At 39.4% G+C, this 16,875-nt stretch overlaps 1 protein-coding gene across 1 annotated transcript; it reads left to right on the forward strand.

Annotated features, from left to right (window-relative positions):
* The first annotated feature begins 3,453 nt into the window (after positions 1 to 3,453).
* Positions 3,454 to 8,163, forward strand: LOC133095148 (HLA class II histocompatibility antigen, DR alpha chain). The gene is made up of 5 exons (XM_061196085.1): positions 3,454 to 3,605; positions 5,653 to 5,898; positions 6,339 to 6,620; positions 6,919 to 7,084; positions 7,754 to 8,163. The coding sequence occupies exons 1-4, from the start codon at positions 3,527 to 3,529 to the stop codon at positions 7,071 to 7,073; spliced, it is 762 nt and encodes a 253-aa protein (XP_061052068.1). The 5' UTR covers positions 3,454 to 3,526; the 3' UTR covers positions 7,074 to 7,084; positions 7,754 to 8,163.
* Positions 8,164 to 16,875: the final 8,712 nt, after the last annotated feature.

Here is a 16,875-nt window from a genome sequence, read left to right on the forward strand (position 1 = left end):
TCTGACTCTAGATGCTCAAATCATAACAATGGGGCCTGTGGAAATATTCCGAGATGTGGATTTGAAGTTTCCAACCCCTCTCCCCACGTGTGTGTGAATGTGTGTGTGTGTGTGTGTCTGCAAATCCTTATTTACAAAAGCTACACAAAGAAAAGTGATTTCGCACCCCTGAGAGCCTGTACAAACTCAGGCCTTTGAAGCATCAGATTTCAAGTGGAGGTAAAGAAAAAAATGAATCAAACTCTCAAACTCTCATCCTCCCAGGGTAGAGATGAGCCCAAACACCATGGACCCCTTTATTCACACAGGACATCTTAGGAAGGTCCATTATTAACCCATCATCCCAGCACATTTGTTGATGTCATCAGTTGGCAGTTTTCAGTCTGACACAGATTTATTTCAGCAGATTAGCCTTTGCCCCCTCTCAGGATGGAGAGGAGACATGATAGAGAACAAGGAGAGTTTTTTACACGGGGACTTGGGGAAGAAATGCCTAGATCAATATCCCCAAAGATCCTCTGGTAGGAAGTCCTCAGCAGGAGAAACACCATGAAGACTCTGAGTGCTAGAGGGAAAAGGAGGGAAAGGCAGCTAAAGGAAGGGGTTGGAGGCTCTCAGAGCTCAAACCACACAAACATGAAGCAGCGAGGTCCCAGACTTGACCTGGGTCCAAGGAGAAAGCGATCTCATTTCCAAGCCCTCGCCTTTTACTCCAAAATAACATTTTCTCTGGTTCTAAGTTTGGACTGTGGGGAGAACCCGAGTGAACTATGGGGGAAATAGAGATACAGAGATAGAGGTAGAGAGATATATTTGCATTTAGTAGTTTTTAAAAAAAATTCCTATTTGCTTCTATGGTCTTGTCTGTATAGTAGGGAATAAAACCAAGAATATTACATTTCCCAGGCTCTCCCTACCCCCGGTTTCTGAATGTGGTCTACATTCTGCAAGTGAAACTTAGGATTGTGAGATTCGGGAAGCAGAGACAGGCTGAAGGTTTCTCAGGTCGTGGATACAAGGGTTCACAGACAGGGGTCTTGTGTTGGCAGCATCCTTGTGTTCCCAAGACATTCCTTCCCCCTGAGCTCTAGAGGAGCCATGATGTCAGCAGTGGCTCCTACAGGTCCCTCCCTCTCAAAGTTAGGGGTCTGTACTGACTTGTGCTCCTCCAGGCTTCCAACAGTTTTGAGGTATAATTCCCTATAATAGAGTAGAATTGTAACAAATAATCCCATTTAGGGTGTCCTCAGGGATTTCTATTTCCTGAATGAACTCCGACTAGTACAGAGGCTCCTCGCCTTTTAATGTTCCCGAGACAACCTCATTCAGGTGCCCTCAGAAATTCCCGCAAACACACAGGAAGTTAGAGGTCAGGAGAAAACAGGGAACCATGATTAATGTCCAAATAGAAACTTTTTTCTCATCACAGAGAAAGGGAACTGAAAGTCTATTCTAAAGACTCCCCAGTTTAATAATCTCATGAGGAGAACCAATCAGTGTTTTAGGACTAAACGACATCATAAGTTGCTGAGCAACATCTTGGGTTGAAGGTGCTATTACAACATGTAGAACACAGAGACATATATAGTCTCTGAGTTTACTGTACATATATTGAGCATCTTGTAAGAACAAGGCATTATGGCAGCCAGCAAAGGGCAAACACAGAAAAATTATATTGGTTAAGTGTGATTAGAGGAGGTTAGGATAGAGGAGATGACAAACCTAAATTATAGGATCAGACTCTCAGCAGAGACTGATACTGTAGAAGTCTCCTCTGGCCCATTCCAGTGCCTCCAGGAAACACAGTCCTCAACAATTTTAGGGCAGAACTGTGTGTGCATCCTCCCAGGCATCTAGAAGTCAGTATCAGAGGATGTCCAAAGCCCTTAGATACAATCAGAAAATCAGCCATGTGTAGAGTCTTGGCTCTTCTGAACTGGGAGGGGAGTTGTAGGGCAGGATAAGACCTCAGCAGTGTAGAAAACACTGTGGAAAACCCACCCTAAGTATATGTGTCATGACTGATCTTAAAGAGTAAACTCACCATCTCATGAGCCGCCTCACTGCCAGGTCTCTCCTCCTTGCAAGTATTTGGATTCCAGCCCTTTCTAGGGTTGGTTTAACACTTTCCTTTCTATTTTGCTATATTTTCAAAAAATGAGGGTCAGTCAACATGTGCTAACTTTCAGTATTCTCAACAGTGAACATCAAGATAAATTCTTTGAATCAGAACTTTCATCATGAGGAAGTAATGGTAAAGCCCTCCTACAGGTTATTATCTCTAGTCTTCCAGGTAAAATAAGCTCTGCCCCATTTACTCTCTTTATTCATCTATCTGATTCTTCAGGAAAGGTATGTGCCCAGAAGTCTTTTCCAATCTCAGGACATATTTAAGGTAACAGGAATTAGGAATAGGATTCCCCCTTTCCAGTCTACTATCTCCAGTAACCACTACCTACGTTCCAAGGTGTAGCTTTCCATACATCTCCAGCTTTGGGAGTGTTGGAACTCAGAGTTTCTCTTCTGATGTTCTCCTGAACTGTCAGGGATCCCAAACTCTTGGGCAGAGTTGGCCACCTTGGAGTCTAGGACACTGGAGGGAGCCTGAAGCAGTTAAGAGGTGCCTTAAGGGCAGCTCTGTCACCCGACACTGCCAAGATTCAGGCATTCCTCATAGCCTGACCATTTACCTTCTTTTTAGATGAACTACTGTCCCTTAAATAAATTCCCCGGCTGTCACAGCACAGAGACATGATCTGCCATTAACTCTCATCTTAGGATATTTCCATTGATTCTATTCTCACTAATGTGCTTCAGGCAGATCCATTTCTGGCACTTGGATTGGGATGGAAGAGTCTCTGAGTGATTGCCCATCATTCTTGAAAACTCGATTTTTTTGTTCTTTTTGTTGGTTGTGAGTTTGTTTGATTGATTAAGAAGTTCCTTTTCGGGCTTCCCTGGTGGCGCAGTGGTTGAGAATCTGCCTGCCAATGCAGGGAACACGGGTTCGAGCCCTGGTCTGGGAAGATTCCCACATGCCATGGAGCAACTACGCCCGTGAGCCACAACTACTGAGCCTGCGCGCCTGGAGCCTGTGCTCCGCAACAAGAGAGGCCGCGACAGTGAGAGACCCGCGCACCGCGATGAAGAGTGACCCCCGCTCGCCACAACTAGAGAAAGCCCTAGCACAGAAACGAAGACCCAACACAGCCAAAAATAAATAAATAAATAAATAAATAAATAAATAAATAAATAAATAAATAAATAAATAAATAGGAAAAAAAAAAAAAAGAAGTTCCTTTTCATCTAATGAACAAAGCATCACCTTTCCTGGACCCTTTGCAAAAGTCCTTCCCTTAGCAACAGCAGTGTCCTCTCAAACGATTTTTCTGATTGGCTGCAGCTCAACTGATTCTAAATTTTAATCAGTCAGACTCTGACACCCTACATTCTCTTTACTTGTATTCCAGTCTGTTGTGACCCACCTTGAGCTCTACTGACCCTCATCGAGACACCTAAAAAGAAAATGGCCATAATTGGAGTCCCAATACCAGTATTTTTCATCACTGTCCTGATAAGCCTTCAGGAATCATGGGCTATCACAGGTAAGTGCTGAAAGAATCAAAAGTAGGGATAAATAAGTTCTGAGAGCATCGGAGAAGTGAATTGTGGACATTTGAAAGACGATCTTTGGAGTGAAAAAGAAGAGTGACAGGTATTTTCTGGGTCTAACTCTAACATTATAATAAATTGTAGTTAAAAGAGTTCTCTGCTCACCAGCAATTGAAGTAAAATTTAGATTAGAGAAGCAAAACTGAATTGTATACTGATTAATACTATTGACTTTGATATAAGCCAAACTTTCAGGGAAATATTTTCTGATAGGCATTAACAAGATACCTTTCTGCTCTTTAACTTTTCATTCCTGGAAAATTAGTAAAAATTAAAAACCTCATGTAATTTCATGAGGGTTAAATCAGAAAAAAATATGAGATTTCTTGACACCTGTTCTTAACTATTTTTGCCACGGTAGCTATCTTTTGGCCTGTCAATTCTGTCAGCCTATTTGGAGCACAGACATTATACTAAAGATCACTAGAAAGGAAAATCACCAAAAAGCAACCATTCACCCAGGGGAGGGAAAAGGGCAGGCATGCTGATATGAATTGCATTTAATTTACTGTCTCTTGGGACGGTGATAACCCCAATTACAGTGGATCTTAAAAGGATCTTTGGTCACTGTAACTTAGTAATATTCTTAAGAGAGTAGAAAAATGAGTAAGGAAGTGAAGTGTCTGATATTACTCTCTACCATCTCCAGAGCAAATATTGTGCCGTTGTGAAGGTGTATTGTGAAAAAACCTTCTTCGCCCAGAGTGCCCCCCAAAGAAGGTGGCAGGTAGACTGGAAATAGGTAAAGTAATAACCTAGCTCCAAGACCCATGATGACAGTGTAGGTTTCTATTGCCCAGAAAGAGCCACATACAAGGATGCCTTCCAGGAAAGATAGCTTCCCTTGGAGCTAAAAGAGGAAGTTAGAATGTGTGTGTGTGTGTGTGTGTGTGTGTGTGTGTGTGTGTGTGTGTGTAGCTGCAAATGCTAAATAAATCCCTAGGTTTATCAATATACAGTCGGATTTTAAAACCCGCCGCTCATTTACATGCACCACAGAGGCAGCATACTCTTCAATTGTAGCTTTCTTATTTCAAGTCCATTATTCCCTTGGTGCAGATTATTCTCACTATCAACCATAATAGAATATGTCCCTTAATGACAGTCTCAATCTAAAGATCTTTAAGATGCAAGGGAACGTTGGTGAGGTCAATCCAAATATAATACTTCCCTCAGAGGGATGCAGGGTGTGGGTGTGGATACAGGAAAGTGAGTGCTCTACAATGCTACAAGGTCTCAAACTTAATTATTTGGCTACCACAATCTCCAGTCATATATTCCATGGGTCTGGCCCTTAAACATAAAGCAGTTTCTGATGCTAAAGTACTTGTTGTAATCCCGATGATATACTAAGAAATTACTTAAAACTAGTCTCATTTCATCTTAAAAACAAACCCAACATAGAAGCAAAACCACAGTGGAATATAATGGGAAAACTACATATAAATAGATAAAGTAATCTACTCAAGATCACTAGGTAGCTGAATGAGAATTCGAGATTTAATTTGATTCCAGAGTTCAAACCCAACCTTTTAAACATTGTTTCTCTCTTCTTAGATTTATGGTGCTCTGAGACATGCCCTGGGATTCTGGCTTAAATTATTTAATTCCTAGGTCAAGAGAGTAAGAGAACATTTCTCTTTTAGGGGCTACTGCTGAAATTCTAAAGAGGGAATCATTTCTCAGGCAGTAACATGGAGTCAAACAAAAGCTTCACGAGACTCTAGTTTTTCAGCGCTCATTTCCTCAATCCACACTCTCTACATTGAACCTTTGCTTGTCCACTCCCAGCTCTGTTGAACACGAATGTCCTTCACCCAGGCCTCATCTTCCCACTCATCCCTACTCTCCGTCACTCCTCCTTTCCACTTGGCCCTCTCTTTCCACTACCCCTGCCCACATGTGTGTGTCTCACATCCTGGGTTCTTCTTCAACACTCTCTCCTGGTTCCCACCCTAATTCCCTTTCTTGTCTTTTCAGAGGATCATGTGATCATCCAGGCTGAATTCTCTCTGGTCCCTGACCAATCAGGCGAGTTTATGTTTGACTTTGATGGTGATGAGATTTTCCACGTGGATTTGGAAAAGAAGGAGACAGTGTGGCGGCTTGAAGAATTTGGAAATTTTGCCAGCTTTCAGGCTCAGGGTGCATTGGCCAATATTGCTGTGGGAAAAGCCAACCTGGACATCTTGATAAAGCGCTCCAACCACACCCCAAACACCAATGGTACCTCTCTCTGCTGCACTCCTAGACTTGGGAATTGTAGCTTTTGATAGATACTTCAGCTCTTTGTGTTATGTTATATGACTGCCTTTCCCTCCCAGGGACCTGTTCTTGCCATATGCAAGCTCCAAATTCTCATGCCACCAGCCCAAGAACTTTATGAGTTTGTTCCTTTCTTGATGTGCTCACATCTCGTCTCTAGCATCCACAGTCTCTCATAAAGTCATTGCCCTGAATCCATGCTGGGGGAGCCAGGAATGAGGTCCTTGGGTATCTTACACCTCAATGTTGGTTCCCGTTCGTGGGGGAGGGTATTAGAGCTGGGTATCTGAGACCATGACACAGATTCTCAGGGCACAATTTCAATTGCTTTTTCAGCCTTGGTGGGAGGGAGAAGGGCAGGGCTAAGCAGGGAAAGCTAATTTCTGTCACCTGTCCCCCAGTACCTCCAGAAGTGACTGTGCTCTCAAACACCCCTGTGGAACAGGGAGAGCCCAACATCCTCATCTGTTTCATCGACAAGTTTTCTCCACCAGCGATCAATGTCACGTGGCTTCAAAATGGCAAACCTGTCACCACAGGAGTGTCAGAGACAGTCTTCCTGCCCAGGAATGACCACCTTTTCCGCAAGTTTCACTACCTCCCCTTCGTGCCCTCAACCGAAGATGTCTATGACTGCAAGGTGGAGCACTGGGGTTTGGAGGAGCCTCTTCTCAAGCACTGGGGTAAGAACCATCCTTCAATCTCCTGTATTTTACGGTTTCCTCCTGTGATACATGTGTCTGGCCCTTTGGGGCCACAAGTCCCCTAACTGTTTCATAACAACTGCTCCAATTCCTGTTCCTGGTCTCCCATTGCTCAGCTTTCCCCACTTCTAATCTGTAATTCCCTTAATACATCATCTTGTCTTCCTCTTATTTAGTTGATGGAAAAATATTCTTTTGACTAAGTACCCTATATTTGGTCCTAAGTGCTGCTCCCTACCACATGCATTATTCTGTACTCTGATTTATTTTTCCCCAGAGTATGAAGCTCCAACCCCCCTCCCAGAGACCACAGAGAACACGGTGTGTGCCCTGGGCCTGGTTGTGGCTCTGGTGGGCATCATTGTTGGGACCATTTTCATCATCAAGGGCGTGCGCAAAGGCAACACTGTTGAACACCGTGGGCCTCTGTGAGGCACCTGCAGGTGGGTTTGCTGTGGTCAGAGGAAGACATATATGGAATGATCCAGAGGAAGGAAACAGAGTGAGGGAAAGGACATGTGATGCCTTTAAGGGAAAACAAGTGCAAAAGTCATGGCCCTTGATTTATCTTTGCTGGACAAAATCAGACATTGCCATCATCTGATACTCCAAAGCCTCACAGTCCTACATTCCTTTCCATACATGTGCCCCTAAAACCACACCTCCTGTCTTAGAACTTATCTCCAGTACCTAAAATAATTGTTTCACATTAGAATACTGAGTCCTGTGATCTGGGAAAGTCAACTTCAAGATTAAGACTCCTCCTGGCTTATATTTCCTGAGCAGGATATCTGTTCTGAAGCATTTCCAGAGCTTCACTCTTTGGGGTTTAGGGTAGATTCATTGTATGAAGTGGAAATCTCTTGGAGGCCAAAGCCTGTTTTTACCCCATTCTGAAAAATAGTGTCAGAAGGTCTAAGAGAAAGTAAAGCATGGTCTGCTCATTCGTGCTTACTTGGAAGGTTGGAAAGGTTGTATTTACAAGAGGTCACACAAATACTAAGAGACTGTTCCAAAGTCAAAGGATTAAAGGTGAAGAGGAAGGAATCTGAAGGTAAGAGCTCAAAATATTCATCTTAAACTCTATAGTAACTGTGTGTGTCCTGCTACAGGTAATGGACTTTGTTAAAGAAAAGATCGATGAAGATATTTCTGCTTTAATAGCTCTACAAACCCGGCAGTACTCCAATTGTTCACCTCAGTGACGACAACCATCCTTCAGCACTTCCCGACCCTTTAGCTACTCTAAGAGTAAAGACGTCTTCTACAATCTCCAAATTCTAATGTCTAGTTATTCCCTGTCTATTGCTCCTTCTTGTATTGGCTTTCCCTCCGTTTTCCACTGTCTTTTTGTTATCACTATGTAATGCCTTTGGAATAGAGCCCATAGGATCCTTTCTCTGCTATGGAACCTTTTGAATGTTCTATGGGCTATCTCTTGTATACTTATTATTTGGAGTTTCTTCTGACTGCAATTGTGATTTTTCTGAATACAATAAACTTTGAGTGGGTCTTAAGTGGAGTTTTTGGTATCTGAGCCAATTCTTCATGGTGGCTGGGGAGTATATGTGATCCTTTCATCCTGAAATGTCTGAACGCTGAATGTATCTTATAGGCTCTGTAGTTAATCAGAAATAGTCCGGTTCATTAGGACCCAAGTCCATTCAGAGGATCTGCCAGCAATCCAGTTGCTGTGGTCTGGTCCTTATATAGAAAACCCTAGAGTAGAGTTTATTTGTTGAGAGATGACTTAGCAACAGGTTCGTAATCTGGTTTGGATTCTTAAGCCTCCAAATCAATGAGATATCTGGATCTTCAGGAGAGTGAATCTTAAATCCTAAGGAAGACTTCTGATAATGGATGAGACAGATGGTGGGGAACAGATGGTGGTGGAGCAGTGAGCAGAATACAGGAGTGTTCATATATATAACAGGATTTCCAAATCAACACCATGCATTTTAGACTTAAGGAGGCATGAGATTGGACACTGAGGTTGGCATTACCATTTTCTTTTTTTTTTGTTAACATCTTTATTGGACAATAATTGCTTTACAATGTTGTGTTGGTTTCTGCTGTATAACAAAGTGAATCAGCTATACCTACACATATATCCCCATACCCCCTCCCTCTTGCATCTCCCTCGCACCCTCCCTATCCCACCCCTCTAGGTAGTCACAAAGCACAGAGCTGATCTCCCTGTGCTCTGTAGCTGCTTCCCACTAGCTATCTATTTTACATTTGGTAGTGTATATATATTAATGCCACTCTCTCACTTTGTCCCAGCTTACCCTTCCCGCTCCCTGTGTCCTCAAGTCTATTCTCTACGCCTGCGTCTTTATTCCTGTCCTGCCCCTAGGTTCATAGGAAGCATTTTTATTTTTTGATTCCATATATATGTGTTAGCATACTGTACTTGTTTTTCTCTTTCTGACTTACTTCACTCTGTATGACAGACACTAGGTCCATCCACCTCACGACAAAAAACTCAATTTCGTTTCTTTTTATGGCTGAGTAATATTCCATTGTATATTTGTGCCACATCTTCTTTATCCACTCATCTGTCGATGGACACCTAGATTGCTTCCATGTCCTGGCTACTGTAAATAGTGCTGCAATGAACATTGTGGTACATGACTCTTTTTGAATTAATGTTTTCTCAGGGTATATGCCCAGTAGTGGGATTGCTGGGTCGTATGGTAGTTCTACTTTTAGTTTTTTAAGGAACATCCATACTGTCCTCCATAGTGGCTGTATCAATTTACATTCCCACCAACAGTGCAAGAGGGTTCCCTTTTCTCCACACCCTCTCCAGCATTTATTGTTTGTAGATTTTTTGATGATGGCCATTCTGACCAGTGTGAGGTGACACCTCATTGTAGTTTTGATTTGCATTTCTCTAATGATTAGTGATGTTGAGCATCCTTTCATGTGTTTGTTGGCAATCTGTATATCTTCTTTGGAGAAATGTCTGTTTAGGTCTTCGGCCCATTTTTGGATTGGGTTGTTTGTTTTTTTAATATTGAGCTGCATGAGCTGCTTGTATATTTTGGAGATGAATCCTTTGTCAGTTGCTTCGTTTCCAAATATTTTCTCCCATTCTGAGGGTTGCCTTTTCATCTTGTTTATGGTTTCCTTTGCTGTGCAAAAGCTTTTAAGTTTCATTAGGTCCCATTTGTTTATTTTTGTTTTTATTTCCATTTCTCTAGGAGGTGGGTCATAAAGGATCTTGCTGTGATTTATGTCATAGAGTGTTCTGCCTGTGTTGTCCTCTAAGAGTTTTATAGTGTCTGGCCTTACATTTAGGTCTTTAATCCATTTTGAGTTTATTTTTGAGTGTGGTGTTAGGGAGTGTTCTAATTTCATTCTTTTACATGTAGCTGTCCAGTTTTCCCAGCATCACTTATTGAAGAGGTTGTCTTTTCTCCATTGTATATTCTTGCCTCCTTTATCAAAGATAACATGACCATATGTGCATGGGTTTATCTCTGGGCTTTCTATCCTGTTCCATTGATCTATATTTCTGTTTTTGTGCCAGTACCATACTGTCTTGATTACTGTCGCTTTGTAGTATAGTCTGAAGTCAGGGAACCTGACTCCTCCAGCTCCATTTTTCTTTCTCAAGATTGCTTTGGCTATTCGGGGTCTTTTGTGTTTCCATACAAATTGTGAAATTTTTTGTTCTAGTTCTGTGAAAAATGCCATTGGTAGTTTGATAGGGATTGCATTAAATCTATAGATTGCTTTGGGTAGTATAGTCATTTTCACAATCTTGATTCTTCCATTCCAAGAACATGGTATATCTCTCCATCTGTTTGTATCATCTTTAATTTCTTTCATCAGTGTCTTATAGTTTTCTGCATACAGGTCTTTTTTCTCCTTAGGTAGGTTTATTCCTAGGTATTTATTCTTTTTGTTGCAGTGGTAAATGGGAGTGTTTCCTTAATTTCTCTTTCAGAATTCTCATCAGTAGTGTATAGGAATGCAAGAGATTTCTGTGCATTAATTTTGCATCCTGCTACTTTACCAAATTCATTGATTAGCTCTAGTAGTTCTCTGGTAGCATCTTTAGGATTCTCTATGTATAGTATCATGTCATCTGCAAACAGTGACAGTTTTACTTCTTCTTTTCCGATTTGGATTCCTTTTATTTCTTTTTCTTCTCTGATTGCTATGGCTAAAACTTCCAAAACTATGTTGAATAATAGTGGTGAAAGTGGGCAACCTTGTCTTGTTCCTGATCTTAGATGAAATGGTTTCAGTTTTTCACCATTGAGAACAATGTTGGCTGTGGGTTTGTCACATATGGCCTTTATTATGTTGAGGTAGGTTCCCTCTATGCCCACTTTCTGGAGGGTTTTTATCATAAATGGGTGTTCAATTTTATCAAAAGCTTTTTCTGCATCTCTTGAGATTATCATATGGTTTTTATCCTTCTATTTTTTAATATGGGTTATCACATTGATTGATTTGCGTATATTGAAGAATCCTTGCATTCCTGGGATAAACCCCACTTGATCATGTTGTATGATCCTTTTAATGTGCTGCTGGAATCTGTTTGCTAGTATTTTGTTGAGGATTTTTGCATCTATGTTCATCAGTGATATTGGCCCTTAGTTTTCTTTCTTTGTGACATCTTTGTCTGGTTTTGGTATCAAGGTGATGGTGGCCTTGTAGAATGAGTTTGGAAGTGTTCCTCCCTCTGCTATATTTTGGAAGAGTTTGAGAAGGATAGGTGTTAGCTCTTTTCTAAATGTTTGATAGAATTCGCCTGTGAATCCATCTGGTTCTGGGCTTTTGTTTGTTGGAAAATTTTTAATCACAGTTTCAATTTCAGTGCTTGTGATTGGTCTGTTTATATTTTCTATTTCTTCCTGGTTCAGTCTCGAAAGGTTGTGCTTTTCTAAGAATTTGTCCATTTCTTCCAGGTTGTCCATTTTACTGGCATATAGTTGCTTGTTGTAATCTCTCATGATCTTCTGTATTTCTGCAATGTCTGTTGTTACTTCTCCTTTTTCATTTCTAATTCTGTTGATTTGTGTCTTCTCCCTTTTTTCCTTGACGAGTCTAGCTAATGGTTTATCAATTTTGTTTATCTTCTCAAAGCACCAGCTTTTAGTTTTATTGATCTTTGCTATTGTTTCCTTCATTTCTTTTCCATTTATTTCTGATCTGATCTTTATGATTTCTTTCCTTCAGCTAACTTTGGGGGTTTTTGTTCTTCTTTCTCTAATCGCTTTGGTGTAAGGTTAGGTTGCTTATTTGAGATTTTTCTTGTTTCTTGAGGTAGGTTTGTATTGCTATAAACTTCCCTCTTAGAACTGCTTTTCCTGCATCCCATAGGTTTTGGGTCATCGTGTTTTCATTGTCATCTGTTTCTAGGTATTTTTTGATTTCCTCTTTGATTTCTTCAGTGATCTCTTAGTTATTTTGTAGTGTATTGTTTAGCCTTCATGAGTTTGTATTTTTTCAGATTTTTTCCTGTAATTGATATCTAGTCTCATAGCGTTCTGGTCAGAAAAGATACTTGATACGATTTCAATTTTCTTAAATTCACCAAGGCTTGATTTGTGACCCAATATATGATCTATCCTGGAGAATGTTCCATGAGCACTTGTGAAGAAAGTGTATTCTGTTGTTTTTGGATGGAATTTCTTATAAATATCAATTTAGTCCATCTTGTTTAATGTGTCATTTAAAGCTTGTGTTTCCTTATTTATTTTCAGTTTGGTTGATCTGTCCATTGGTGAAAATGGGGTGTTAAAGTCCCCTACTATTATTGTGTTACTGTCGATTTCCCCTTTTATGGCTGTTAGCATTTGCCTTATGTATTGAGGTGCTATGTTGGGTGCATAAATATTTACAACTTATGGATTGATCCCTTGATCATTATGTAGTGTCCTTCTTTGTCTCTTGTAATAGTCTTTATTTTAAAGTCTATTTTGTCTGATACGAGAATTGCTACTCCAGCTTTCTTTTGATTTCCATTTGCATGGAATATCTTTTTCCATCCCCTCACTTTCAGTCTGTATGTGTCCCTAGGTCTGAAGTAGGTCTCTTGTAGACAGCGTATATACGGGTCTTGTTTTTGTATCCATTCAGCCAGTCTATGTCTTTTGGTGGGAGCATTTAATCCATTTACATTTAAGGTAATTATTGATATGTATGTTCCTATTACCATTTTCTTAATTGTTTTGGGTTTGTTTTTGTAGGTCTTTTCCCTCTTTTGTGTTTCCTGCCTAGAAAAGTTCCTTTAGCATTTGTTGCCAAGCTGGTTTGGTGGTGCTGAATTCTCTTTGCTTTTGCTTGTCTGTAAAGGTTTTAATTTCTCCATCGAATCTGAATGAGATCTTTGCTGGGTAGAGTAACCTTGGTTGTAGGTTTTTCCCTTTCATCACTTTACCCATTTTCTTAACTTAGACTGAAACTAATTTTTATCACATTGAGTTATTATGAAAATTTCAAATTAAAATGCAAGCAAAATAGTTAGATATCATGCTTAGTGATATTATAAATTCCATTAGTTTTCTTCAAAATTTTTACAGCCTATTGATAAAAATCTAAGAGAAGCAAAATAAAAATAAGCAAAACAAGCACAAATCATGGCAGCATGACCTCGAAGGGTAGCAGAATATGCCACCACACAATATGCCTCTTTGGCATAAGGATTATTTTGACCTAACAGGTGGTTTTAGATAATAGAATTTAAATTACTTGCTGGCCACAGGAATCTGCGATACCAAATATCTCCTGCAAATACCTCTGGTATTGTAGAAACTCAAATACAAAAAATTATTAAGCCACTTGGCTAAAAGAAATTAGTGCCTCTTCATGTACATTCTTTTATTTGTTTGGTACAGAATGGTTTGGTTCATGGGGCCTCTGAATAGATGCATATTTCAGTCTCTTGGTATTTTCCTTCTGATAGCCATCATTGTTGTCTCCCTGACGAGCTGTGTTCTCTCAAGGGTTTTATAGGTGTTCACAGCACCATTAATACATCAGATTGTCTCACTGTGTTTTGAGAAACAGAAATAAGATGAACAATGAGATGAACAGCAAAAACCTTCTTCAAAAGTGATTTCATAACCTATAAGTTTCACAGCGAAACAAGTCACCCTGATGATAACTGAGAGTGTGCTAATAACAAACACATGAGAGGATGACCAAAAGGGGGGAATTGCTGAAGTAATTACACAAGGAGGCCATTAGACTGAGATGGCTCGAATGCCTTGGTAGCCTGCATAAGCAAACCCAAACCCAAGCCAGATCTAATATCCGTTAATGCACTCGTATCCCAGAAAACGAATTTAAGAGCAACCAGTCACAAACACCCAACTAGGCTTTTGCAAGTAAGGCGGCCACTTAAGTTATAGCCAATCAAATAATTTCCTTTCTTTCCTTCTGCCTCATTTTTATAAAAATCTTTCCCCCAGCTTGTGTTGGTGGAGTGCTCCTAACCACTTTCAGTTTGGCACTGCTGGATTTGAATTGATAGTCCCTCAAATAAAGTCTTGAAAAAATTTTGGTGGGCCTCAGTTTACCAGATTGTAAATGATATTGTATACGTATTTTTTGTTTAATGCCTTCATTGCCATATATAGAATACAAATCGATTTTTTGGGTTGATTTTGAATTCTGCAACCTTGATGAACTTTCTTATTAGTTGTAGCAGTGGGGTTTTTTTTTGGGGGGGGAGCATTCCTTGGAATCAAGAAAATGATACCATTTGCAATAGCATCCAAAACTGTCAATTATCAAGGAATAAATCTAATAAAAGATGAGTGAGATTTCTATAGTGAAAACTACAAATCATCATTAAGAGAAATTAATAGAACTACATAAATGATGAGAATACAAAGTTTGGAGATCGATCATAAGAGTAAATATTTTAAAGATGTCAGTTCTCTCTAAATTAATCTAAATTCAGTAAAAATCTCATTAACATCATGGCAAGGAATTTTGTTTGCTGGTTTCCTTGCTAGTTTTGTTTTGTTTCTTCACTGTTTTGGGGTTTTCTTGTGGTTGTTGTTGGTGGTGGTGGTGGTGTGGGAGGATTGCCAAGCTGAATTTAAAAATTCACATGTAAATACTATAGTCTTAGATTAGCCAAGAAAATTTTGAAAAATTAGAAAAAAAAAAAACCTGGAAGAAATTCAGCACAAGATAATGAAAGCTATATGAGTTAACATTGTGTGATATATTAATTGATATAGTGTGGTGTTGGCTCAAGTATAGACAAACTGCACAACAGAACAAAAGAGAAATTCTAGAAACAGATCCCCTCACAAATGCAGTGCTCTGGTCTATGGTGACACTGCAGAGCAATGGGGGAAAGACGGTCTTTTCAATAAATGCTGCTAGGTCATTTGAAGGTCCATTTAAGGAAATTTAATGTGACACCTAGTCAAATTTCAATAAAAACCAATTTCAGGTGGATTGGAAAAATTTAGTAAGATTTAACACTGAAGCAAACGGGGCCTTGGATTTCAATTGACGGATGATCTAATTTTCTTTATCAGATGTACCACTATACAGATTGTCTATTTTGAGTCAGTTTTGGTAAATTATATGGGGTAGATTAAAGAAGGGTACAAATTATTTGCATTTATCTCATGGAGACGTAGATTGTATATCCCCTCCCCTTAAATCTGGACTGACCCTATACTCACTTAGACCATTATAATGTGATGGAAATTACCCCACACAAGTTCTGAAGCTAAGTTTAAAGAAGTCTTGTAGCTTTTACTTTCCTCTCTTGGGAGTCCTGAGGCATCATGCTTGTCTGCACAGCTGATGGAACCACATAGCCCACATTAGAGGCACTGGAACTTCATGCAGAGGGAGAGAGTGTCTCAGTGTCCCAGATGAGCCTCCAGAGGACCCCAGCCCCAGCTACTGTCTGACTGCAGCCATGTGAGAGACCCTCCATGAAAACCACCCACTAAGCTCAACCAACTCTTCGAACTGTGAAAAATCATCAAATAGCTACAGTTTTAAGCCACTAAGTTTGGGGATGATTTGTTACACAGAAATAGATCATGAAATTTAGTGTTTTTTCAATGAATTTCATCTAAAATATCAAATCTACTGGCATAAAATTCTTTATAATATCTTCTTAGTATCTTTTTAATGCCTGTAGGATCTTTAGGAATATTATCTTTTACATTGAGGTGTTAATAATTTGTAATTTAGATTTTTTTTTTCTTCTTTAGCAATCTTGTAGGTGATTTATTTAAAAAGTGAAAGAAAAGAAAGAAAACCTTCTAGTTTTGTTAATTTTCTTTATTATACATTTATTTTCAATTGTATTAATTTTCTCTTTTACCTTTATTATTTCCTTTCCTCTATTTTTCAAGTTAAATTTACTTTTCCTAGATGCTTAAGATAAAAGTTTAGGTCTCTGATTTTTATATATTTTTCCTTTTATAATATAAGCATTTAAATCTATAAATTTCCCTCTGGAGATTCCTTTGGTTGCATATCACATGTACTGAAAATCTATTTTAACATTCCCATAGTTTTCTAATTTCTCATCTGATTTATTCTTTGATAAGCCATGGATTATCTAGAAGTGTATTACTTCACTTCCCAAAACTGGCTACTATCTCAGCTAAATATTCCTGATTACAGAATACAGAAAACTCAAGATAAAACAGAGAATGAAGCAAAGAAACCTACAAGACCCACATGTGACCAAAATTCAGGAATAAAAATAAAAACTATTATTGAAAACCTCTTGTTGGGGCTCAGGGAAGGCTGTTCCCAAATATGTCACAATGGCATATTGATTATTTTGAACTAAAGTTACTTAAGAAATGGCCAATGCAAGAGGGACACTCTGACCCTCCTTCTGTCTCCCTGAAAGCAGGAAATAACCTCTCATGTGAAAGATGCACTCCCTGCATCTGGAGGTATGACACACTTATCACCAGAGACAGGAATTCAGACCAAGAAACCTATATAAACAAACCTTGTTGCGTCTTTAATTTATTGATACTACCTCAAGCCCAAACTTTGGTGAGGTTCTTCACTATTAGAGCACCCAAAACCTAAGTTTCTTTGTCCTGTCAATTACTCACAAACTTATTGTTTCTTTGTCTAAAAAGCATAAAAGCTACCTGCTTTGGCCACTTCTTAGGTCCTATTTCTAGAGACCTCCATGCACGTGAATTAAAATTTGTTTCTTTTTCTCTTGCTAATCTGTCTTGCATCAATTTTATTAATAGTCTAGCCA

The sequence above is a fragment of the Eubalaena glacialis genome, chromosome 7, assembly GCF_028564815.1.
Source record: "Eubalaena glacialis isolate mEubGla1 chromosome 7, mEubGla1.1.hap2.+ XY, whole genome shotgun sequence".
NCBI lineage: Eukaryota > Metazoa > Chordata > Mammalia > Artiodactyla > Balaenidae > Eubalaena > Eubalaena glacialis.

Coding starts and splice junctions, on each gene's coding strand:
- LOC133095148 (XM_061196085.1), top strand. CDS start 3,527: ATGGCCATAATTGGAGTCCCAATACCAGTATTTTTCATCACTGTCCTG. Junction 3,606..5,652: donor GGAATCATGGGCTATCACAG/GTAAGTGCTGAA, acceptor TTGTCTTTTCAG/AGGATCATGTGATCATCCAG. Junction 5,899..6,338: donor CCACACCCCAAACACCAATG/GTACCTCTCTCT, acceptor CCTGTCCCCCAG/TACCTCCAGAAGTGACTGTG.